Here is a 23,541-nt window from a genome sequence, read left to right as displayed (position 1 = left end):
GCACTGCTGAACGAGGCCTCTCTGCAGGCGGGTGCCTCTTCAGAGCTTTGTGGGCGCAGTTCCGGGGGTGAGATTTTAGTTAGATGCGTCCAGAAGCTGCAAGCCCGGGGAGGGGTGTAAGAAACCTGATGGACATTTTCAGGTGGAGGCAGAGGGTGAGGTGGAGGCAGAGGGGTGATGGGGGCTTGGCCCAGGGGGAGGGGGATGCAAAGGAGGGGACGGATTCAGGGTGTTTCTGGGAAGCAGAGCAGACAGTGAAAGCTCTTGGCCAAGGGCCTCTCTGGAGGAGGGAGATTCTCTTGAGGGCTTTACAGCCTGGTGAGGGAGACACAATTGTCACCCAGGGAGCTAGACTTCAGTGGTCTAGAGAGTAGAAACTTAATCTTAGAGGTGGAGAAAGAAAGTTCCAAACTCTTAAAACATAGAAGGACAATGTTGACAGATCTGGTCACATAAATATTTGAAGCTTCTGTCACTCACACACACACACACACACACACACTCCGTTAGGAACAAGTTAAAAAGCACGTGAGGGGCTGGGAGAAAACTAGAAGTCACTAAGAATAGCTAGGTAGCTGGATAAAGGATTATGAACTGAGAAGTCGAGAAGAGGAGATTCTAAAGATAATGAGCATATAGAAATACTCGATCTCATGAGGAACCAGGGAAAGGAGGGTGAAAAGCCCACTTGCCCACCCCCCCTAAAACAACACTCCGAGTGAGGTGGGAGAAGGGAGGGATCCAAGTTGATAAGAAGAGGAGAATCTAAACAGTGCTCAGTGGGAGACTGTGGGTGGTGGTGGCCCAGAGGCTCCGTGACGTCAGCCGGGCCCCTGCCCACTCCAGAAACCTGGCAGTTAGGGCCTGTGGATAAGAGGCTGACCTGGAAGCCAGGCTGCCTGGGTTTGACCTTCCAGATCCCAAGGGCCAGAACAGGACAAAGTGGAACCTACGGCATCACGTTTTGGTGAGGGTCAAAGGAGCATATCGAGGTCAAGTGTAAGGCCCCGCCTGGCTGCTCTCTCAGCCCCTCTGCCTGGGCCGGAGGAGCAGGGAGAGTGGAGGGTAACCCGGAGCAGGGGGAGGGAGGAGAGACGGGCTCGCTGCATCTGTAAAATAAAGGTGTGGGTGGGAAGGAGCTGGGGAGGGAGCCTGTGGACTGGAGATGGCAGGATCGTTCTGGAGTCAGACAGGTTCGAAGGAGGGCGAGCAGAGGGCAAAGGGCAGGGCCCGTGGCGACTTTCTTGAGTCCCCAGCACCTTGGCCTTCACAGGACTCTTCCTGTATAAGAAATATCAAATAGTGTATTTACCACTGAATTGGCCTAAGGATGGGTAAAATACACGCTATTAATATAGAAATAGTAACACATATACACTATAATATAAAACATTCTGTTTAACCTAAACATTCATTTCTTTTTTTTTCAAGGCAGTTTTTTTTTTAAGTTTATTTACTTATTTTGAGACAGAGACAGAGGGAGAGAAAGAAGGGCAGGGGCAGAGAGAGAGGGAGAGAGAATCCCAAGCAGACTCCATGCTGTCAGCACAGAGCCCAACGCAGGACTCGATCTCATGAACCTGGAGATCACGACCTGAGCCGAAATCAAGAGCTGGACGCTAAAAAACAAACAAACAGGGGCGCCTGGGTGGCGCAGTCGGTTAAGCGTCCGACTTCAGCCAGGTCACGATCTCGCGGTCCGTGAGTTCGAGCCCCGCGTCAGGCTCTGGGCTGATGGCTCGGAGCCTGGAGCCTGTTTCCGATTCTGTGTCTCCCTCTCTCTCTGCCCCTCCCCCGTTCATGCTCTGTCTCTCTCTGTCCCAAAAACTAAATAAAAAACGTTGAAAAAAAAATTAAAAAAAAAAAAAAAACAAAAAACAAAAAACAAACAAACAGTTGGACACTTAACCGACTGAGCCACCCAGGCGCCCCTGAAAGTTCATTTCTTATCTTCTGATTTTAAAAGTAATCCACCCATTTTCGTGGGCCCCGTGCACGAGTCCCCGGTGCTCTGGGAAAGGAACCTAACTGCAGAGGTGAGCAGAGACAGCAGTCGGGCATGGCGTTCTTTCTCTGTCCTGACGGTTTAGGAGAGGTGGCTCCGATGTCCAGCTGTGCGGGTGAGTAGCAGGGAGCGTCTGTGTCCCCGACCGTGGAGAATTCGGGCAGATCATCCAGTGCCCGAAGTGGAGTGGGTGACCGAGGCGGCCCTTGGGTTTGAATCCAAGTCCTGCCTGTGCTAAGTGGCCCCAAACCAGTGTGTGCTCATCAATGGTCGGGTGCTTTGGGACAAAATGAGCAGGTTGCCTTGGGGTCTCTGTTCGCTGCCGGGCGGGGGTTGCGAGGAAGGCAGGTGTCATTCAGAACTCTGATGTTGACAGCAAACACCCCGAGGGGCCACCAACCTCTTCTCCGAGCTCCAGCCCCCGCTCTGAGGCTCCAGGCCCTTGTCCGCATCCTGGTGTGAGGGTGCCGGTGCGTGCGTGCGGGGGCTGGGCTGGCACAGGCCCAATGGGAGCTGCAGCCCCGGGGCCCCTTCTGAAGATGCTGGGCTGCTGGGCCCCCCAGAGTCCTACCCCCCATTCATGCGAGGGGGGAAGTATTTGCCACCCACGGAAGGTCGCGCCTTCAACGCCTCCACTCTCACCCGTGAAAATTACCCCGAATGCCCGCGACGCTAATTCACGAACCCTCAAGAGTTGAAGAGCTGCTTTAACCCAGTGGCTCCCCCTGGAGGTGATTCTGCCACCCAGGGGACACGTGGCAGTGTCTGTGGGCGCTCTTGGTTGTCACCATTGGAGGGCGTGGTGCTCCTGGTGTCCAGGGGTTAAATACACAGGGTACCCCCCCGCCCCCACGCCCCGGCCAAGAATGCTCTGGCCCAAAGTGTCAGTGGAGCTCTGCCTGAGACCCTCCCGTAACCACTCTGGAGTGAGGGCTTCTGATGGGGGTCCCACACGTGTTGCTCGGCCACCCCTAGGACGTGGATGAGGGGTACGCACACCTGTGTCACACTGCCCACACGCAAGTGTTTTAAGGCGAGATGTCGAAGACGGGACGCTGCCACTTGCTAGTTCTGGCCACCTCAGCTCTACGAGCCTCAGTTTCTCAGTCTGTAAAACGGGGGTGGGAAGAGCGCCCACCTCAGAGGCGTGCTGCGGGGGAGACGCGCCGTGTCCAGCTCTCGGCCCGGCGTCCGGCACGCGATAAGGGGGTGCCGCTCAGAGCGAAGCCGCGGCCAGGCCTGCCGGGGACCGGGAATGAAAGGAGCTGGTTCTTAGCGCAGAACGTGGCAGAAGCCGGTTCTCATTAGCAATATTGCCGGGTTCCCTCTTTAGCGTCAAACAGAGGCACTTGGCCAAGCACCGTGACCACCTGCCGGGAGGGGTCCGTCTGCACCGTGCCTCTGGCTCAGTCCCTCCCTCCCGCCCCACCTGTTTGAGAAGGGGTCTGGCTGCCCCCCGATCTCTGTTATCCCGCATCGGGGCTCCGTCTTTCCGGCCACGTGCCCCCGGCTCCACAGGCTCCACGCTCCCCCGCCCCCACGGCGGCCCCAGGAGGCCCTGTCCCCAAAGGGGTGCTGTCTCTTCCAGGTGACCCCCTCCACCCCCCGCGGTGACGTCCCCGGTGAGCTCAGAGCGCTGAGGGGGGGCATTTGAATCAAAACACCCTCTGGATATTTCACAGAGATTCATGAGTCATCTTTACCTCGCAAAAGCCCCCTGGCGTTAGCTGGGAGTGTAGATGATATTCGTGGACCTTTAAAAGTTTGTTTTTCCTTCTTTCTTTCTTTTTTAAGAGAAAAGCATCTCTTGTGACCCCAGCTTCATCCTGAAAAGCATCGTCCTCTAGGTCGGAGCCCACTTGGCAGCTTGATTACTATGCAACCAGGGACACGTGACCAATCTTTCCGTTTTCTTCAAATCAACTTTTTTCTTTTTTTTCTGATTGGGAGGGAATGCGTGCCCACGGTAGAACGCTGGTAAGGCATTGATGGAGAAATAAAACGGAGAGCGTGTCGTGTATCGTTGACATCTTGGTCTCTTGTGCTCAACATGTTACTTTCGACATCTTCTATCTTCCCGTGTCATTATTCCTCAAAACCATATTCCTAATTCCTGCCACGGAAATTTCCTCCGTGTGGCTGAGCCCTTTGGGCTCCCTCGCACTTGGCCGTTGGTGGCCTCGCGCAGGGTTTTCAGCTGTGAGATGGTCACAGGTGCGCCGTGAAGCCTGATGAGATAGCCTATCTGTCCACTCACGTGACTGGTCCTCTTGTGCCTCCCGGCCTGAGCTGGGGCGGGTCGTGGACACCTCCCAGGGCTGCCCTGGGCAGGAAGGTCACAGGGGACTGTAGACTGTGTGATAAACTGAGGCAAGGGGCCCTCCTGGATCCTGGGTCCCGACCCCCATGCCTCGTCTTGAACCGCCAGGAAGTTTCCACTTGCCCTGCAGCCCTGGGACAATGAATTCTGGGGGGACAGGGAGGGCTCCCCAAGATGCTGCTTCCTCTTCTTTTCCACTAGAAACCGGTGCTGTCTGCTCATCTGACTCCGTCAGGCCATCTGCAGGGGCACACCCAGGTGTGTGGGGGGGGGAGGGGCAAGTGTCAGATGGCTGGGGGGCCAGGAGAGGAAGGGGGCGAAGGCAAGAGTGACTCTCCTGCCAGGTGAATCACGGTGTCTACTATGCATTCCTCACCTGGCTCAGATGGGCCTGCGCTTGGGGGACCCCGAATTCTAGCCCAGCCCTCCCCCTTTACAGACAGGGAGACAGAGGCTCAGAGAGGAGGGAACTTGTTCCAGATCATATGCAGAGATCCCCTGGGCACGCTTCCCTGGCTCAGGAGAGGTGAGCAGATTCCTTGCAGCGGGTAGAGAAGCATCTGAAAGCATCTGGTAGGGGCGGGGCCCCAGGGGCTCCGCAGAGAGAAGGGGAGCCCGAGTTGGCGGGTGTCAGAGCTAACGTGGCTTCTGTCCTCTGTGGCTCGGCTGTGGGATCTTCCCTCTCAGGGACCATCAAATGTCTGGGTCTTGTCTGTGGCGGAAGCAAGGGGTGGGTGGGTGAGGGATCGAGTGCAGAGGGCAAAAACCCAGGTCAAGCTGGTGTAGGCCGTACAGGGTATCTGAGCTTCCCCCAGACGGCAGTCAGTGCTGGCCCAGGAGACATGGGCCTTGGGCCAAAGGGACAGAGGCGTCTCCAGTGTGACTGCCCCTAGCCCCTGGACGGAGGTGCGGGGTTCGACGGCCTGGCATGCAGCAGGCACTCATTCATTGTCTACGGAGACACAGCATTGTCTGGTCAGGTGTGCAGTAGGGCATATTCAGTAAGTGAATGAACTCAAGGGTGCCATTACCAAATCCAGAGGGTGCTGGAGTCCTGTCCTGCCTACTTCTCCCTGGATGCAGCTTAAACCCCCGTCCCCATAGAGGCCTGGTCCCCACTCAGCCCCTCAGGGATCCTCTTTCGTACCTGATGCTCTAGCCACACACACTGTACTAAGTTCACCTAATTGCATTTCATCTAGTTGACCCTATCTCTGAGCCTTTGCACATGCTGTTCCCAACACCTGGCACACTCTTCCATCCCATTCTCTCCCCCTGCCAATTCCTCCCCCTCCTTTAGATTTCAACATATCGCTTCCCCCAGGGGGTCTCCCCGGTCACTCCCCTTTGGCTGGGTGAGGGATCCTTGTCTGCCCCCCACGCCTCTAGTTCCCCATCACAGTCCAGCCTCATACCCTAATAGTTCACAGCCGTATGCGCAGTGCCTGCATTCAGTAGGCACTCGATATGTGTGTGTTGAATGAACAAATCAAGTAAGTGAGCCCTAGACACAGGTCTGAAGAGATGTCCTTCAATCGTTCAGTTATTCAAGCAATCACTTACGGACCGGTACTTACTGGGGTCCCCTACTTGGCGAGGCCCTGGGACATACGGCTGTGACCAAGACCAAAAAGTCCCTGTCCCCACGGAGCTTGGGACTCCTGCGAGGGCCACACAATTGCCAAGCACCTTGACAAGACAATTTGGGACGGCAGTGAGTCCTCTGCAGGATTTGAAACAGGGTGAAGAGTGAGGCCGCTGTCGCCAGGGGGCACCAGAGAGGCCCCCTCTCTGAGGCGGTGACCTTTCAGCCGGATCTCAAGCCGGGAGGGATCCTCCCGGGAGACCTGGGGGAAGAGCGTGCCAGGGAGGGAGAGGACGCGGCCTGGGCAGAGGCCTGGAGGTGTCTGCAGCCGTGGAGCTGGCAGGGGGGAGGGGCGTGGATTCTTCTGGCCCTTCCATTCACCTCTGGGTGATCCGGGCAAGTCACGTGACCACTCCGGGCGTGCTCGCCGGTGAAATGAGGGAGTTGCCCTCCATCTGGTGTAGACAGTAGTCTGGTTCCCAGAGCGGCCTCGGCGGGTCGCCCATCCCTCTTAGGTATAAACTCACATTCCTCATCCTGGGCTATTTTACCATTTCCTTTCGTGCTAAACCAAAGGGACTATTTTGGAAACTCCTATAAGCAAACTAAGCCCTGCCTGGCATTTGAGCGGATATAAAAGAGCCCTAAGTGAGGGACTCAGGCATAAAAGCCACCCAGCCCTGAGAGCCCACGCCGCTAAATTTAGAAGCATCACCTCCAAATGAGGTGAAATTGTAGGTTCCCTGGGCTGGCGGGTGGTTCTGGCCAGCAGTGAGCTGGCCAGATTTAGCGGAGTGGGCTCAGGCTCCCTCCAGCCGCGCCTCGGGGAGGAGGTCCCGGACGATGGTCCCAGTGTCTGGGGAGCCGCTGGCTGTGTGAGGAGCCCCTCCAGGTGTCCTGGCCCCTGCTGCACTCACCAGCTGTGTCCAAGCCATCCGTCTAAGCGGGTGCTGCCCCAGGGTACCGAGCCAGCGAGAGGCAGCGAGGGACGCACGGGGACGAGGTGGTCCTGTCTGCCACCAAAGGTTTGGGACCTGCATGACTTCTGTGCCTCTCTCCTCTGCTCAGGGGTCCAGCGAGTTCTCTGGCTTATCTCTCTTGCCCCGCAGAGTGCCAGCTATATCCAGGGCTGTCCTGAGCCTCTGAGTGCCGACCTCTGTTCAGAGTGGTCAGTGCCCCTGCTGGGTCACTGATTAAACGTTGAGAATATCAGCCTTGGTCGAAAGTGACCAACATTTACGGGGTCTTGTCAGGGGCTGCCCAGTGAAGGCTCCTGAGATCTTGGGGGTCTCAGCCTGGCCGTCCCAGCCCATCTACCAGAAGAGAGATGTTTTTGCAGCAAGAAACCCAGCTGGGTGAGATCGCAGGGGGCCAACCAGTCAACAGCCAGGATTAACCCCATCAGGGCCTGTGGGGGAGGCTGGGGGTGGCCGCTGGCCTCCCTTCTGGAGCAGCTGAGCTGATTGGGAACTGATGCTGGTCCCCAGAAGCCCCCGGGGAGCCGGGCTCCCACACCCTGAAGCCTGCAGGGGATGGGGTTGATTTTTCTTGGCCACCCCCAATGCTAGGCTTCTAGCTTGGCAGGTCCCTTTCGTGACCTGCTTCCATTCAGCCTGGGTCTGGCTCTTGGGTGGGGACATGTCCTCAGCACAGCCCCCCGGGGAACAGGTGCCACTTTGAATGAAGTGACCAGGCTTTTAAGGCCCGTTATGCCTGGGTCCAAATCCCAACTCTGTTGTTTCCTACCTGTGTGACCTTGGATGAGTCGTTTCCTCTGCTCTCTAGCCTCGGTTTCTTTATCTGCAAAATGAGGATAATAATCGTGTTTACCTTATATAATGTCGGGAGAATTAAATCAGATTTTAAGCCCTTAGAGTCGGTAGCACAGAGGGTGCTGGGCACCCACGGGTCAACCATTAATAGCTGTGAGTACTGTTTTATGGGAACGTGGCCATGCTCATCATTTACATGATGTCTGTGGCTGCTTTTGCTCTAAAACAATAGAGGTAAATAGTTGTGGGTATTTAAAAGGGTATATGGCCTGCAAAGCCAAAAACTTTGGCATCTGGTCCTTTACAGAAAATGTTTGTCAGCCTCTGCCTTGGAATCTAGCACTTAGTGGAAATTCTCATCCCCATCCTTATCTCCATCCTTAGCCTGAGGCTTCCACTTATCTGGCACCATGGGCTGCACAGCCTAGTACGGTGGCAGCCGTAGGCCCAGCCTTTTAGGCACTGTTTCTGGTCCCATAAGGATGTGCTGTGGATCTTCCAAGCACCAGAGAACACTCTAGCCCCGCCTGCAGGTCCCTCTCTGTCTGATGGGGGAGCAGAGAAGTTGCCAACCGCAGTCTACTGTAACTGATGGAGCAGGGAAGGTAGGGGAAGGGTGTTCCAGCCGGCAGCCCCCAGCCTCTAGTCCCCAGCCCCCAGCCTCCAGTCCCCAGCCCGCAGCCGCCAGTCCCCAGCCCGCAGCCCCCAGCCCACAGCCTCCAGTCCCCAGCCCCCAGCCTGCAGTCCCCAGTCCGCAGCCCGCAGCCCCCAGTCCCCAGCCTGCAGCCCCCAGCCCACAGCCTCCAGTCCCCAGCCCCCAGCCTGCAGTCCCCAGTCCACAGCCCGCAGCCCCCAGCCCGCAGCGCCCAGCCCCCAGCCCGCAGCCCCCAGCCTCCAGTCCCCAGCCTCAGTCCCCAGCCCACAGCCTCCAGTCCCCAGCCCCCAGCCCGCAGTTCCCAGTCCCCAGCCCGAAGCCCCCAGCCCGCAGCCCCTAGCCCACAGCCCACAGCCCACAGCCTCCAGCCCCCAGCCCCCAGTCCCCAGCCCCCAGTCCCCAGCCCCCAGTCCCCAGCCCGCAGCCCCCAGTCCCCAGCCCCCAGCCCGCAGCCCCCAGTCCCCAGCCCGCAGCCTCCAGTCCCCAGCCCCCAGTCCCCAGCCCGCAGTCCCCAGCCCCCAGCCTGCAGCCCCTAGTCCCCAGTCCTCAGCCCCCAGCCCGCAGCCACTAGTCCCCAGCCCTCAGCCCCCAGCCCCTAGTCCCCAGTCCCTAGTCCTCAGCCCCCAGCCCGCAGCCACCAGTCCCCAGCCCCGAGCCCCCAGCTCCCATTCCCCAGCCCCCAGCCCCCAGCCCCGAGCCCCCAGCCCCCAGTCCCCAGCCCCCAGTCCCCAGGCTGGCACCAGAGTATTCTTTGCAACCAGTGACCCCAGTGATCTCCCTCCCTGTTACCCCCTCATTCCCTTGCCCAGCTTGGCTGGGGGCTCTCAAGAGTTCGAGAAGGTCCCCGGTGCCACCCTGAGCACACACCCTGCAGGGGAAAAAAACCACAAAAAAAGCCCAAATTTGTAGCACTTGCCGACATCCAGGGTGTACACATTCCTGCCGTGGCTGATTTCAAGCTACCAAAATTCCCAAGAAAGTAACGATTGACGCTCAGGGGCTGGTCCAGGCTGGCAGCAGCCTGGCACAGGCAGGGAGCGTGGGGACCTCCCTGTGGGGCTGGGACATCTAGAGGCGGGACGGGGACGTCTGACTGCGCACAGTCGGAAGTGATGGCGTCTGCAGCCGCTCGCACTCAGGTTCCGAACTTGTCTCATTGCTTCCATGCGGGCTTCTTGGGCCAGTCTCGTCCCCTCTCTGGGTCTCATGCCGCCATCTATCCAAGTAGGTCAGCAACAGCTCCCAGGCCTCAGGGGCTGCGTAGATTTGCTAAGATAATTTCCGTGAGACATTTAGCGCAGGGCTGACTTAGTAACAGCACTCAACAGACGGTGGCTCCCATCAGGGCCGCTGTTCATGGATCCACAGCATGTGACAGTCCTTGGTGCTGGGGCTTGCCACACAGTGGGTGCTCAGCAAACACTCGCCAGCTTCCCCCGGCAGGGCTGGAGGGCGCTCCCCGGGCTCGTCCGCCTCTGTAGCCCCCTGCGGGGCGGGGGCCTCTGTCGGCCAACGGCACAGAGACAACCAGCTCTTTCCCTTCCGTGTTGTGCACCCTCAGCGCACGGTCTCCTTGGTCCTTCTCTGACTTTCTGCTTTGCAAACGTGACCGCCGGGGCCCGGAGCCGGCGAGTGGCACAGCTGGGGTCTGAGCGCAGGTCTGGCCTTTCGGTTTCCAGTCCTCAGCGCTATGTACAGCACAGTGTGGGGTGGGGATGGGGGGAGCCTAGGAGGAGGCGAAGTCTTGTGGGGGCCGCACGGATCTGCCAGGGGGGCCCTGGAGCCTATGGTGGGGGCTGACCACACATAAAATGCAGGGCGGGACGCTGGACAGACGTGGCTCGAAAGAGAACGTTATTCCAGGGAGAGGCCCAGCTCTGAGCAAAGGCGTGGACTCTGGCAGGTGGACGGATGTTGGGAGGCAGGGGCCTTACCAAGCAGCGATACGAGGGAGGTGGTGCAGTGGAGCTTTTTTAGAGGTTTGGCTTCGGCAGTGGGGTCCCTGGAATCCTCGGACTGTCTCCACCCTGGCCGAGGAGCAACGCAGCAGCAGAGATTCAGGTCAGATATGCAGAAGAACCTTCGACTGTCGGTGCTGGAAGGCACTGGCGATACTCCCGAGGGATACGGTGGCGTTTTTCCAACCTAGAGGCGGTTTGGAAAAAAGAAAAGACAGCCAGGGTTCTAGGCTGGCCTCATTGCAGCCTGGATCAGAGATGGGGCAACGGATCCAGGGATTCTGGAGGGCCTGGATGCCAGCAGCTGGGCCTCATGTGAGTTGGGCTTTGTCACCCCTGCTCAAAACCCTCTCATGGCTCCCAGTCACCCTTGCCCAATTGCAAGGGCAAACTCCTCCCTGGGGTTACCAAGGCCCCGCAGGAGCTGCACTCTGCTGGCCTCTCCAGCCTCCCCTGGAGTCACGGCCCAAACCACAGCTCTTCTTTCTGTTCCTGGATTACGCCGTGTCCTCTGTACCCCCGGGCCTTTGCCCATGCTGTTCCCTCTGCCTCAGATACCCTCCCCTCCCTCTCCCTTCTCCTTCTCCCCTTATCAGCCTTTCCTTCTCAGCAGTTGATCGCCTCCTCCATGGCTAAGTCGAGTACCCCCTGGGTCCCGCCGTAACTGGTGGCTCATTAGCCTCCCTGCCAGACCGGGAGCCCTGGAAGGCAAGGACTCTGCCTGTCTTGCTCAGTGCGTGTCTCCAGCACAGTGTTTGGCACACAGCGTTCCATGAGTGTTTGTGGAGGGGGGTGAGGGTTACTGGAGAGGAGTAGCTGAGAAGAGGTCAGCTATGGTTTCAGGAGGAGCTGACCCCCCCCCTGCCGGAGCCTCAGCATTGCTCAGCCATTAAGAACCTGAGCACAGAGTACAGAGACCTGGGTTCGAATCTCGCTCCTGCTGCCAGCCCCAAACAGTTCCCTAGCCTCACTGAGCTCCATCTGTGAGCTGGGGACAGCACCAGCTGCCCCCTTTGTGGGGCTGTTGTAAGGACCTTGGGGACCATGGTAAAGGGGGACCAGCCGCGACCCGCACTCGGCAGGCGGCAGTGCGAGGCTGACTCTCCTGTCCTCTCCCTGTAGGTGACGGCCATGTCGGTGAGGTTGCGGTTCCTGTCCTCTGGGGACGCGGGGGCCGTGGGGGTCGTGGGCCGGAGCGCCTCCTTCGCGGGCTTCAGCAGCGCACAGAGCCGGAGGATCGCGTAAGTTCTGCCCGTGAGGAGGGTACAGGGCTGGCTCGTCTTGTGCAGCCTGTGACCCTGAAGCTCTCTCTGATGCCAAGTCTGCAGCCCAGGACAGTGTGTGTGCATGTGTGTGTGTGTGTGTGTGTGTGTGTGTGTGTGTGCATGTGACACTTGGTGCTGGGAGAAACCTGTAATTTCCTTGAGACCCAAAGCCGTCTCATCTCACATGCTCCTGGCAGTTGGTCCTGGAAGTCACATGCGTGAGCTTATCAGGCCCACTTAGCAGATCAGAAAACAGGCTCAGAGAGGTGGAGCTGCTCACCCAAGGTCACACAGCAAGACTGGTTCGTTCAGCCCTGGAACTTAGTCTGGGGGCGGGGTCAGGATGGAATGTGCTTCCTGTTTGATAGAATGGGACGTGGGGCCACCTATCCCAGTTCTGTGACCTGGGGCAAGTGACTTCACCTCTCTGAGTCTCGGTTTCCTCATCTGTGAAATGGGGATCACGAGTGTCCCTCCCCGACAGAGTTGTCGTGAGCGTACGATGAGGTGACACAAGGCAAGCAGCCGGCACATGCTGGCACACGGTAGGTGCTTGCAGGAAATTTTCAAAGGAGGAGGAACAGCAGAGATGGGCCTGGGGTCAGGGCTGCCCCACTGGATGTGAGTTCATGGCTGTTCCACGAGTCTCCTTCGGCTGCAGGTACTTCCCAGGAGGAAGGTTCATTTCCATTCCTGGGGGCCACAGACTGGTCCTGGGCTTCATGTCGGGCACTGTGCAAGCCTGGGGAGCTGCCCGCCCAGGGGTGGGGCAATCCCTCAGGCATCGCGAGTGGCCCAAGCCCGAGGAGCCCAAACATCTGCCTGGCTGAGCAAATGTGGGGGACAGGCAGGACTCCCAGCCAAGCAGGGTTGGCCAGGGCTCGTCACGGCCCTCTCCTGCCCGAAACCTGCCAGGGGTTCCCATCTGCTGAGAATGCAATCTGGACTCCTCACGCGGCCTAACAAACAGCTCCCTGTCACACTGGCCGCTCTCTCCTCCGGGCCCTCCACCTGGCCCCTCCTGTGACTCCTCCTTACCTGGCCAGGGGCTGCTTAATCTCCTTTGGGCCTTGGCTTCACTGCCGTGTCCTGAGGTGGACCACCCGTGCCCCAGACCGGGCCTTCCTGTGGCTCTTTCCCTGGGGTTCAGCTGCACACTCGCCCCCCCCCCCCCCCCCCCCCCCCCCCCCCGCCCAGTGATGCCTGGTCCCTGAGGTCCAGCTCTCCCAGCTCGCCCACTTGTCTCCTGGCCGCTCAGTGCCAGCACGTGCCCGGGAGGAGTGGGTCTCAGGGCTGAAATCCTGGAGGGTCTCAGCTGGAAGCGTTCTTAGGAATCCCTGATTCGTTCTCCAAATATTTATGGAGCACCTACTCTGCCCAGGCCCTGTCCCGGGCTCTGGGGACGGAACCGGGCCCCGCCCTCTCGTCAGGGCAGCGAACAATAAGCCAACAATAATCCAGATGGATTCAGCTGGTGGCACGTGAAGGAATTAAAACGGGGATGTGGGAGGGTGGCAGGGCTCTCAGAGGAGGCCCTCAGTGAGGCAGGGGCACCTTTAAGGCCAGAGAGAAGACAAGTTGATGTTCACGTGCAGAGAGCATGCAGGGCTGGGGACGTCTTCCAGGTGGAAGGGGCAGCCAGTGCAAAGGTCCCGAGGTGGGGATGCGCTTTGAGGCACAGAAAGTGGGTGTGTGGCTGTCTTGGGGGATAGAAGTGAGAGAGGGAGGCCTGCGGGGCTTTGTGAGCCACAGCAAGGACACACAAGGTGCAAGGCGGGGGGGGGGGGCAGTAAAGAGCTGAAGCACAGGAAAACACAGCCCCAGAGAGAGTGAGCACCCAGTCCCTCTGACGCCCAGAAAACGTGGATGCCACCGCAAGGAAGGCATACATTAGGCACTCCATAAGTGCGGCTGAGAAGGATTAAGTCAACTGGCCAGGGAATGATCATGTTCCTTAACAGAACCACTTTTGAGCTGCCTCTTCTGGGCGTCACCAGGCCCCCCACACCATGGGGTCTGTAATCAGGGCTGCTAAAGACAGTTGCACAGGTCACCCAGCCAAGGGGGCCGTCCAGTCCATGTAACCCTCCCAAGCTGTGTGCCCTGGCGTGCAGCTGGCCCACCCAGGGTGGGGTACCTTTCTCTAACTCACACAGAGGCACTATGGGGATTTTGTTACCATGGTCTGGCAGTGGGGGGCGCTGAAGGGGGGGTTTCACAGACCCTGGCAGCCAAGGCCAGCTGCGTGAGTACACAATCAGTGTGCTCACTAGGGCCCTGTGCTCACGTAATGCTCTGGTGTTGCCATCTAGAAATTCCTTTTTTTTTTTTTCCTCAATGTTTATTTATTTATTTTGAAAGAGAGGGCAAGCAGGGGAGGGGCAGAGAGAGAGAGGAGGGAGAGAATCCCAAGCAGGCTCTACATTGTCAGCACAGAGTCCAATGCAGGGCCCCAGCCCACGAACTGTGAGATCGTGACCCGAGCTGATCGAGAGTTGGATGCTTAGGGGCGCCTGGGTGGCTCCGTCGGTTGAGCGCCGACTTCGGCTCAGGTCACGATCTCGCGGTCCGTGAGTTCGAGCCCCGCGTCGGGCCCCTGTGCTGACAGCTCAGAGCCCGGAGCCTGTTTCGGATTCTGTGTCTCCCTCTCTCTGACCCTCCCCCATTCATGCTCTGTCTCCCTCTGTCTCAAAAATAAATGTTAAAAAAAAAAAAAAATTTAAGAGTTGGATGCTTAACCGGCTGAGCCACCCAGGCACCCCGCCGTCTAGAAACCCTTACTACGGTTTGAAAAAAGGGCCCTGCATTTTCTTTTGCACTGGGCCTCATGAATTCTGTGCCTGGTCCTGCCTGCCGCTCTCCCCCTGCCAGCCCCCTGGGGGGCTTCTAGACTTCCTGCCTCCATGGGAATGTTCCCACAGGCCCCAGTCAGGAGCTCTGCCCAGGTAGTGTCCCCAGGACTCCTGAGGACAGCACTCTGGGCGGGAAGAAGACAGAGAGGTCTGACCCTGTCCCGCTATGGCTCACTGGCCATCTGCAAAGACAAGATCACGTCTGGCAAGGTCTGCATCCTGGTCTAAGACAGATGACCTTGATGGCTGTAAATATCCCGGAATAGCCACTCTCCTGGTGGCTCCTTCTCCTTCTCCTGCTCTGAGAATTCTGGAGAATTCTGGAGCCACCAGCCTGGGTGGGTGTGCCCTTTTCCAAGGGTAAGGAAGAAGCTGCCCATGAGGATGGGGAAGAGCGCATCTATTTTTAACTTCCTGTCTCTGGCCAGCTCCCAGGAGTCTGGACCCTTGGCTCCCAGGAGTCTGGACCCTTGGCTCTGGGGCCGGACGGCCTAGATTGGGTTTCAGGCCTCACCTTCTGGCCTTATTTCTCAGGTAATCCAACCAGGCTGAAACACAGACACATTGCCAAGGCACCCAGTGGCTGGGGCAGGGCAGGTAAAAATAACCTCAGATAGGAGAGCTGGGGATTGAAGCTCATTGATGTCCCCTTTGTCCAACCTCTGCCCCTGCCCTGGCACCTGAAACCCTTTTGACTCTGGACATGGCTTTTTATTCCATAATCAAAGAATTCACCTGAGGAAGTGATCTATCTGGTGGGGAAATTTTATACTAAGGTGTGAATGATTGCTATGAATGATGCCGTCCCATTCTGCCCCGATTCACAGGCGTGGCTGCTCTTACCCCCTTCCGGTCACTCCTCAGCCAGGTCTCCTCTCCCCCAGGCTGTCAGGAGGGTACCCTCCTGAGCTAGGAGCCCCTGCCAGGTCCTCACCACCTCAGGAATTCCTCTGCTGAGAGGAAGCGGGGGTGTGAAAACTAAGTAGTAAACCTTTGATTTTCAAGGAAAGGAGGTTGGAGAAAGAGGATATGGTGGAGGTGCTCTCCCTGCTCTGCTCTGTTCCTCATCATGCCCACCCATCCAGGGCCACCAGGCATAGAGACAGGGTTAGCTTACACCGTCGGCCCACTGAGTCCTCGCCTGAAACGTGTCCAGTTGGTCCTATCGTTGCCCCCCAGCCACACCCAGCCCCGCCTGCCCCCAGGTCCCACACTTGCAGCAGCCGTGCACCGGGCCTCCGACAAAGTGTTTCCCCTCGACGATCAGACAGAAAGACCGTCCCGGCGGCCTCACGTGAGGGCTGGGGCCACCGGGTGGCACGTGTCCTTCCGGAAGCTTGTCTGGCATGCCAGGGGCTGTTTAATATTTACTGAGTGCTCCCAGAGCCGGTGAGACACCCGCCCCCGGAGCTCGCTCTCTGCCCTGGCGGCTGTATCACCGGGCCAGACACGCAGCCCGATTTCGCCATCTGAAGGCTGCACTTCCCCGGCTGAGCCAGCAGCCTGGCACCGCGCCCGTCCCGCTGAACCTCAGACGAGAGCACTGAGCTCAGAGCTTCCCCGGGAGCCAGTGAAGCCAGGCGCGGCTGCAGCGGTGAGGGTGAGGAGGTCTCTGGGTAGATGGCAGCGGGGACCGGCCGAGGGTACGCACCCCCCGGGAGCCGGGGACCCCTGGGAGCTGGCAGGTGAGCTGGGGTCCTGCGCGGCACCCCCCCCCCCCAGAGTTGCTCGCGCACCCCACCTGCCAGGGGCCTGAGCCCGTCCGAAACCCGCCTCTCTGAAGGCTGGAGCCCTGCCCGCCTCTGCCCGCCTGGCAGGTCAACTTTGTGGACGGCCTGCTCGAGGAGGTGGGTGGTGTGGCCTCAGGCAGGGGGAGGGAGGAGGGAGCGCAGCCCCTTCGAGGGCCTGGATATTTATTATCTTACTGATTTATTTATATTTTAAATTTATGTATTTAGTTTGAGAGAGAGCGCGAGCAGGGGGAGGGGCAGAGAGAAAGGGAGACAGAGAATCCCAAGCAGACTCTACACTGTCCGTGCAGAGCCCGACGCAGGGCTCGAACTCACAAATCATGAGATCGTGACCTGAGCCGAAGTCAAGGGTCAGATTCAACCAACGGAGCCACCCAGGCGCTCCTACTGTCTTCTTTAACTTTGACACATACGGAACCCTTGTCCTTTGCCGGGCACTACTCAAACCCCTTTACATTTATTAACGCATACAGCAACGCTTTCCCCGGGCCCTATTTTACAGATGCGAAAACTGAGGCACAGAGAGGTTCGTTAACCTACCCAAGGCCACACAGCTTGTAAGTGGGGTTACCGAATAGAGACACGGGCACCTAGCTCCAGAGCCTCCCCCAGCTGGCATGGCAGCTCGCGGGGACACAGCTTTTACTTGCTTTGGTCTCTGTTTTACCTCCAGCCCCTTGAATGCTGGTTGGTGTGCCGTAAGTGCTCAGTAAATGTTTGTTGAGCGAATGATGGTCTCATGACTGGTCTATGGGGTAGGCACTCTTCTCTGCCCTTTACAAATGAGGAAACTGAGTCTCTAGGAGGTTAAGTACCTATGACCCCCGGGGCTGGGATTTATTTGTCCATGGGTGGTTGACCAGGAGCTTGTGTCTCATGAGACAACATAAGCTCCCAGCGTGGCAAGTCCCCTGCTCCCCCCGATCCTTCCTTGCTGCAACATCCCCTAGGACCCAGTTCTCAGGGCGTGGGCAGGGCCGGGGATCGCTATTTCTGGATCGTTGGCATGTAACATGGCGAGGATTCCCGGGGTAGGGAACCCAACCGGAGGGGCGGCCGGGGCAGCTCCTCTCTGCTGAGTCAACAGCAGGTGTCTGTATCTGTGTGTGGAATGTGCCACATCTGGCTGGGCTGGATATACAGCCTGGCTGCCCGTTCAGCCTCTTGGGGCGCCAGAGTGAACTTGTCAGGCCTGCCGAAGGAGCTGGAAGCTGTGCCCTGCCTGCCCCCTGCCTGGCTCTCCAGACCTCAATCCTCCCCTCTTCCCGGGGACGGGGACTCTTCGAGGGCAGGACCCCAGGCCCTCGGCTCCCACCATGGTGCCTGATTCGCAGAAAGCCCCTCGGTGAGTGTTTGAGTGAGTCGGGGGGTCCGGTCCCCTTGATTTTGGGCCGCAAAAGTGCAGCAAACTCTGAAGGGCTCCCGGGGAGATGCATACCTGGGTTTCCAGCAGGAGGATGTCCCCCGAGTGAATCCCCTAAGACGGTGGTCCTCAAAGCGTGGTCCTTGGACCAGCAACACTGGCAGCACCTAGAAACGTGTTAGAAATGCAGATTCTCAGGCCTCGCCCCAGACCTGCTGAACCTGAGACTGGGGCCTCTGCTGAGAGGGCTCGGCAATCTGAGCCTGGGTCCTCCAGATGATTCTGAGGACCCTGAGGGAACCCTGCCCCTTGCCCCCAGAGGGGTGGTTCAGATCCCGGGCTGGGAATCTGCCCATGTTTGGGTTTGGGTCCCAGCTCTGTCACTCACGTGATCTGGGGCAAGTCACTTCTCTGAGCCTCCGGTTCCCTACCTTGCAATGGGGTTTAAATCGATGTTTATTTAAAGCTCCTACAGCAGGGGTGGGAGGCAACAGACACTCAGGGGGCACCTTCTATCCGGGCACTGTCACGATGCTCCCGGATTGTCATCGTCCGGGTCTGTGAAGCTGGGAGCTGACCCACTCCTCCCCGCACCCCCTCCTCGGCTCCCACACGGCGGGAAGGGTCTCCTCACTCTGTTTCGGTCAAACCTTCTCCTTGCTATCCGCCCAGCATCACACACAGACTGGACCGTGTCCTCCCCTCCACCCTGACTCACTTTCCCCTGATTCAGAACACCCTTCTTGGGACGACCCTTCATCCTGTTCTTCCCTTGAGGTCCCGCTGAGCCCTTGGGCTCCCCCAACTCTCTCTTCTCTAGTCCCCACGACACGCTGTATTTCCCTCGTCCCGTTCAGCTCAGTATTTACTGAGCACCTACTGTTTTCCAGGCTGTGGGCGCAGGGACAGATACAGATGGGATGTGATTATCATAACGGTAGCAAACATTTATTAGGCACCCACTGCCTCCATTGTGCCGAATGTTTCCCCTGGTGTCTCAGAGAATTCCCAGCACTGCTCTCTCATTTAGGGTCTATTGTTTTCCCATTTGACAGATAAATAACTGAGGCTTGGGTAGTACCTCAGTGTAGAGGTGAAGTACACTTGACAAAAAAACAAATAAAACTGGTTATTCCCCCCTGCTCCCCTCCCCCCTTCCTGCTCGTGCTCACTCTCTCCCCCTCCCTCCCTCTCCGTCTCTCCCCCTCCCTCCCCCTCTGTCTCCATCCCCGAGGAACCTTAGAGCACAGGTTGAAGCAGGCTCCTCAGTGCACCCGAGAGGAAGACAGGGAGGGAGGCAGCTGGAAGGAAAAGCTAGAAGCTTCTTTGAGGGACTGACCCAGACGTTCGAGTGTTATTTCCACTCTTGTTTCTCCCGTGAGAAGGGAGTCCTGAAGCCACATCTGGTGCAGGGATACCTGGGAAACAATGTCTTTAAGAGGACGGACGGAGGCAGCCCTGGTCTTGCACTTAGTGGACGAGGCATAGGATTCTAGAAGGGGCTTAGGTGCCAGTGAAACCAGCCCGGGACTGTAACGAGGATACCCTCACCCTGTACTACTATAATCAATCCTGAAACGCTGGTGTACCCTTCAAGGGCTGAAAGACACAGCTGTCACTGCTGGGAAACATCAGTTCTTTTTTTTTTTCCCTTAAAAATTTTTTTTTAGTGTTTATGTTTTTAAAATCTTTTTAAGTTTTTTTTTTGAGAGAGAGAGACAGAGAGAGTGTGGGGGGAGGGGCAGAGAGAGAGAGGGAGAGAGAGCATCTCAAGCAGGCTCTGCACTGTCAGCATGGAGCCTGATGTAGGGATCAAATTCATGAACCATGAGATCGTGACCTGAGCCGAAACAGAGTCGGACGCTTAACTGACTGCACCATCCAGGCGCCCCAAATGTTTATTTATTTTTAAGAGAGAGAGACAGAGTGTGAACAGGGGAGGGGCAGAGAGAGAGAGGGAGACACAGAATCTGACGCAGGCTCCAGGCTCTGAGCTGTCAGCACAAAGTCTGACGTGGGGCTCGAACCCACAAGCTGTGAGATCACGACCTGGGCCGAAGTCGGATGCCCAACCAACTGAGCCACCCAGGTGCTCCTGGGGACATCAGTTTTTAAGATCATTCAGTCCCCAACCCCAACTCCAAAAGGCTTAGGCAGAAAAGAGAACCAACTGGTTCATGTAAGTGAAATTCCACGGGCAGGTCTAGCTTCAGGCATAGCTGGATCCAGGAGCTCATCGTCGTGTGGAATTGGTCTGCCTCCACCTGCTCCTCCCTGTGTTGCCTCCATTCCCCCTACATGATGCAAAGGAAATGGCTGGCTGTTCCAGGTGTATGTTCCCCCGGAATAGCAATGTCAGAAGAAAGAATCCTTTTCCTGTCTGTGAATCTGGAACCAAACTCCTGGCAGGGTTACTGGACAGATTTGTGTCCTGTGCCTCTCCCTGAGTCAGGGAAATGGAGTATGTTGACTCCAGGCCTGAGACATGCATTTGCTTCAGAATGCCTGTGTATGTGTGTGCAGGGGTGTGTGTGTGTGTGTGTGTGTGTGTGTGTGTGTGTGTGTCTGTGTGTGTGGTGATTTGTCAAGCCACCTCCCTCCAAACCACATGCATGAACAGCGGAGTTGGGGAGGGGCCCCAGAGGAAAACTGGGGTGTTAGTAATAGAGGGAGAGGCGTGGGTCCTGTGCAGGCAAAGCTAGCAAGTGCCCACCCACGGGAATGCCCCACGGCTACGATTTGGCCTCCCAAGTAGTTTTGTCCGGACGGACAGACCACACTGAGCCGAAAACACTGGCATTCGGGCTGCCCGACTGCACTTCCCACTGTGTTGATGTCTCGCATCAGGTTCTTCTTTGTCTTTTAATCTTCAAATCCAAGCCCTCATTTTGCAGATGAGGAAACCGAGGCCTGGAGAGTCCCGGCCACTTCCCTGAGCTCACACGGCTCGGCGGTGGCGGGGCGGGACTCAGCCAGGCCTCCTGACTGCCCCGGGCTCTGGCCACCGATCCCCCAGTGCCTGCCCCCCGCCCCCCGCCGGGGAGGGCTTTGTCCGGATCCCAGCTCTGCCCCTCATTCCTTCTCACAGAAAGTCCATCCACGGGAACTCCGTGAGAGCTCGAATGCCTGCCAAATCCTCCAAGATGTATGGCACGCTGCGGAAGGGGTCTGTCTGCCCGGACCCCAAGCCACAGCAGGTGAAGAAGATCTTCGAAGCACTCAAGAGAGGCCTCAAGTAAGGACCAGTGTTTGTTGTCCCTGAAACGTGCGTTCTCTGCCGCTTCTCCGCTCCGCCTCTCCTCAGAGAACACGGTCGGGTCTTGTCTGCCAGAGGCCAAGGAGGGAGCTCCTGCAGTCCACAAGCGCGTCCCGGGTGCAGCCACGCGCTCAGGCCCACCCTTCGGCGCTGGGGACACAGTGAACGCCGCGGGGGGGATGCTGGCCTCAGGGAGCTTATGGTGGAGAGGGGAGATGGCCAAACAGAAGTGACGTAAGCAGTAACAGAACTCCCAGCAGCCCTGAGTGCGCGGAGGAAGGTGATGGGAGAGGCAGAGGAGACCCACCAAGGAGGTCCCGACGGTTGTGCTGGGCTCTGGGAGATAAGCATCCCAGGCAGGGGGAACAGCACGGGCAAAGGCCCTGAGGTAGGAGAGTGTAGGGCAGGAGGCCCGGGTGGCTGGATTTGAGTGAAGGAGAGAGTTGGACTGGCTAGCTGGGCAGAGGCCAGAACAGGAAGATTCGGTCACTGACTCCACCTATTTTTTTTAAAGTGTATTTGTTTATATTTTGAGGGGGGTGGGGAGGAGCAGAGAGAGAGGGAGAGAGAGAGAAAATCCCACGTAGGCTCCACACTGTCAGTGCAGAGCCCCATGTGGGGCTCAAACTCACAAACTGTGGGATCACGACCTGAGCCGGAATCAAGTCGGACACGTAGCCGACTGAGCCACCCAGGCGCCCCACTCCATGCGCTTTTCTTGAGGGCTAACGGAGGGCCAGGCACAAGGTGTGGGAGTGAATAAAACACGGAAATCCCTGCCCCCGTGGAGCCTCCTAATGGGAGACAGACAATAAACAGGGCAGAAAAGCAAAATACAGAAATAGGTCAGATGGTGGGAAGTACCATGGTAGAAAACAAATCAAGGGAAGGTGTGGGGCTGATTTTGAATAAGGGGTTCAAAGAAGGTCTCGTTTAAGAAGGTGACATTTGAGCAAAAACCTGAAGGGGTGAAGGAGTGAGCCCAGCAGGTAATGGATAAAGAACATTCCAGGCCAAGGGAGCCACATGTGCAAAGGCCCTGGGGCAGGAGCATGATCAGAGCATTAGGGGCATAGTGAGCAGGCCGGCATGGGAGCTGAGAGAGGGAGGCAAGGGTGAGGAGGTCTGGGGGGCAATGGGACCAGATGACATGGGGCCCGTGAGCACATAGTGTTCACCCTGGGTGAGCTGGGTTCTGCATGGGGGACGGGGGCGGGGGGGGGGGGGGAAGGGTGTGGTCTGAGTTCAGTTTTAACAAGACTCTCTGGCCGTACGTGGAAAATGGGCTGCAAGGGGCAGGGAGGCCTGTAAGAAGGTCACTACAAGGGTCCAGGTGGCAGACGATGGTGGACTTGACCAGGTGGCAGCTGGGTGGGTGGGCAGGGGACAGGGTCAGTTTCAGAATACATTTTGAAGGTGGAGCAGACGGGATTGACTGAGGGAGGGACTGGGGGTAGAGAGAGAAGAGAGAGAGAGAGAGAGAGAGAGAGAGAGAGATCGTCCAAGTGGAGATGAAAAGAGGTAGTTCGGGCACAAACCCGAGGTTCATGGAAGAGGTCAGGGCTCGAGAGAGAACTGTGGTTTCAGTGCAGTGTTGCCGCCACGTAGCCCCTCCAGGTTCCTCGACTCCGTGACGCCCAGTCCAGGGGCCTCCTCTCTCCCAGCAGCCCCCTTGCTGCTGTCCCAGCCCCGTCCCCACCTACCCCTTCTCCACCTGCCACCCCTGCTCTGCTCAAGTCTCTCCCATGGCTCCCTACTACCCTCGGGCGGGCATTCAGGGTCCTTTCTGACCTTCAACCTTTCTAGACTTTTCTATTATTCACTCCCCGCCTCCACTGGTTCCCCAAATGCCCCACCTGCCCTCCTGTACCTGTGCCGTGGCCCTTGCTGAGCAGCTCGCGGGCAGGGGAGCGTCCGCGGAGGCTGCCGCGCCCCAGGTTCCTTGTTCAGCGCGCATGCGCGTGTCCTGAATCGCACGCCGTTCCTTCCGGCCGGGAGGCCTGTCCCGCCCTCCGCCTCTTGCGATCCTGCTCTGTTTCTCACTAATTAATAGCAGTGACAACAGCAGCAGCGGCATCTCGCCATTGAATCCCTGAAGAACGCTATCAGAGAGCCTCCTCACCTTTTCCCGGAGAGGAAACTGAGTCCCAAAGAGGGGACACAGCTCGTCCAGGATCCTACGGCCAGGAAGCAGGGAGTGGGGCTCCGGGGCCAGTGCCGACCCGCCCGCTGTCCACAACCCTCCCCCACCCACCCCGGGCTCCGGGGAAAGGTCACCTGCCCCCCCCTCGCCAAGCCCTGACCGCCAGCCCAGGGGACATCTGTCATCCGCCACCCACGGGGCGCACCGCACGCCCCACCTGCACTGGCGCAGAGCGGGAGCTGGGGCCGGGTGCCTGGAGCCTGTCTTCAAGGGGCGCATCTCCCAGGACTGCTCTGGTGATTCCTGTAAGGACCTCACGTTGGAGACCGGTCTGGGCTCACTCAGCAGCACCCCCTTCTTCCTGGGGAGCCCACCCCCTGAGTGAGCTGCGGCCTGGCAGATGGTGCAAGTGGGCCCAGAGAGGGCGAGTCACCTTCCTGGGGTGGCCTAGTAAACTCTGATGAAGCAGGACGGGGCCTCACCGTGGCTCCTGAGTCCAGACCTCACGCTTCACGTCTAAGGCTCTTTGGCTGGAAAAGAACGTGAAGTGTCCCCTCCAGCCACACAGCTTTCTCTGTGCGTCCCAGAGTGGGTCTTCCAGCCCCTCTCTGGTCCT

The 23,541-nt window shown here is 58.1% G+C and overlaps 1 protein-coding gene and 1 long non-coding RNA gene across 8 annotated transcripts in view; one reads left to right on the top strand and one right to left on the bottom strand.

The window, feature by feature from the left end:
• The window catches only part of RIPOR3 (RIPOR family member 3), a 75,204-nt gene that overhangs the window by 31,543 nt on the left and 20,120 nt on the right, over positions 1 to 23,541 (top strand). For all 5 annotated transcript variants that reach the window (XM_058685952.1, XM_058685949.1, XM_058685953.1 and 2 more), the window contains exons 2-3: positions 11,418 to 11,536; positions 20,615 to 20,761. In XM_058685952.1, the coding sequence (XP_058541935.1) occupies positions 11,418 to 11,536; positions 20,615 to 20,761 (266 nt within the window). The remainder of the gene's footprint in view (positions 1 to 11,417; positions 11,537 to 20,614; positions 20,762 to 23,541) is intronic.
• On the bottom strand, positions 1,454 to 22,730 carry LOC131485932 (uncharacterized). 3 transcript variants are annotated; one of them, XR_009249089.1, is made up of 5 exons: positions 22,653 to 22,730; positions 17,602 to 17,693; positions 10,272 to 10,482; positions 7,657 to 7,710; positions 1,454 to 1,619 (listed from the first exon to the last, which is right to left on the bottom strand). It is a non-coding gene; the product is annotated as an uncharacterized LOC131485932 (long non-coding RNA). The 3 variants fall into 3 exon arrangements; XR_009249088.1 differs by lacking the exon at positions 1,454 to 1,619 and adding an exon at positions 4,602 to 5,037; XR_009249090.1 differs by lacking the exons at positions 1,454 to 1,619; positions 22,653 to 22,730 and adding exons at positions 4,602 to 5,037; positions 18,866 to 19,150.

Source organism: Neofelis nebulosa, chromosome 9 (assembly GCF_028018385.1).
Source record: "Neofelis nebulosa isolate mNeoNeb1 chromosome 9, mNeoNeb1.pri, whole genome shotgun sequence".
Taxonomy (NCBI): Eukaryota; Metazoa; Chordata; class Mammalia; order Carnivora; family Felidae; genus Neofelis; species Neofelis nebulosa.
The sequence above is the reverse complement of the archived record's forward strand: the minus strand, read 5'-3'. Positions and strand labels throughout refer to the sequence as shown.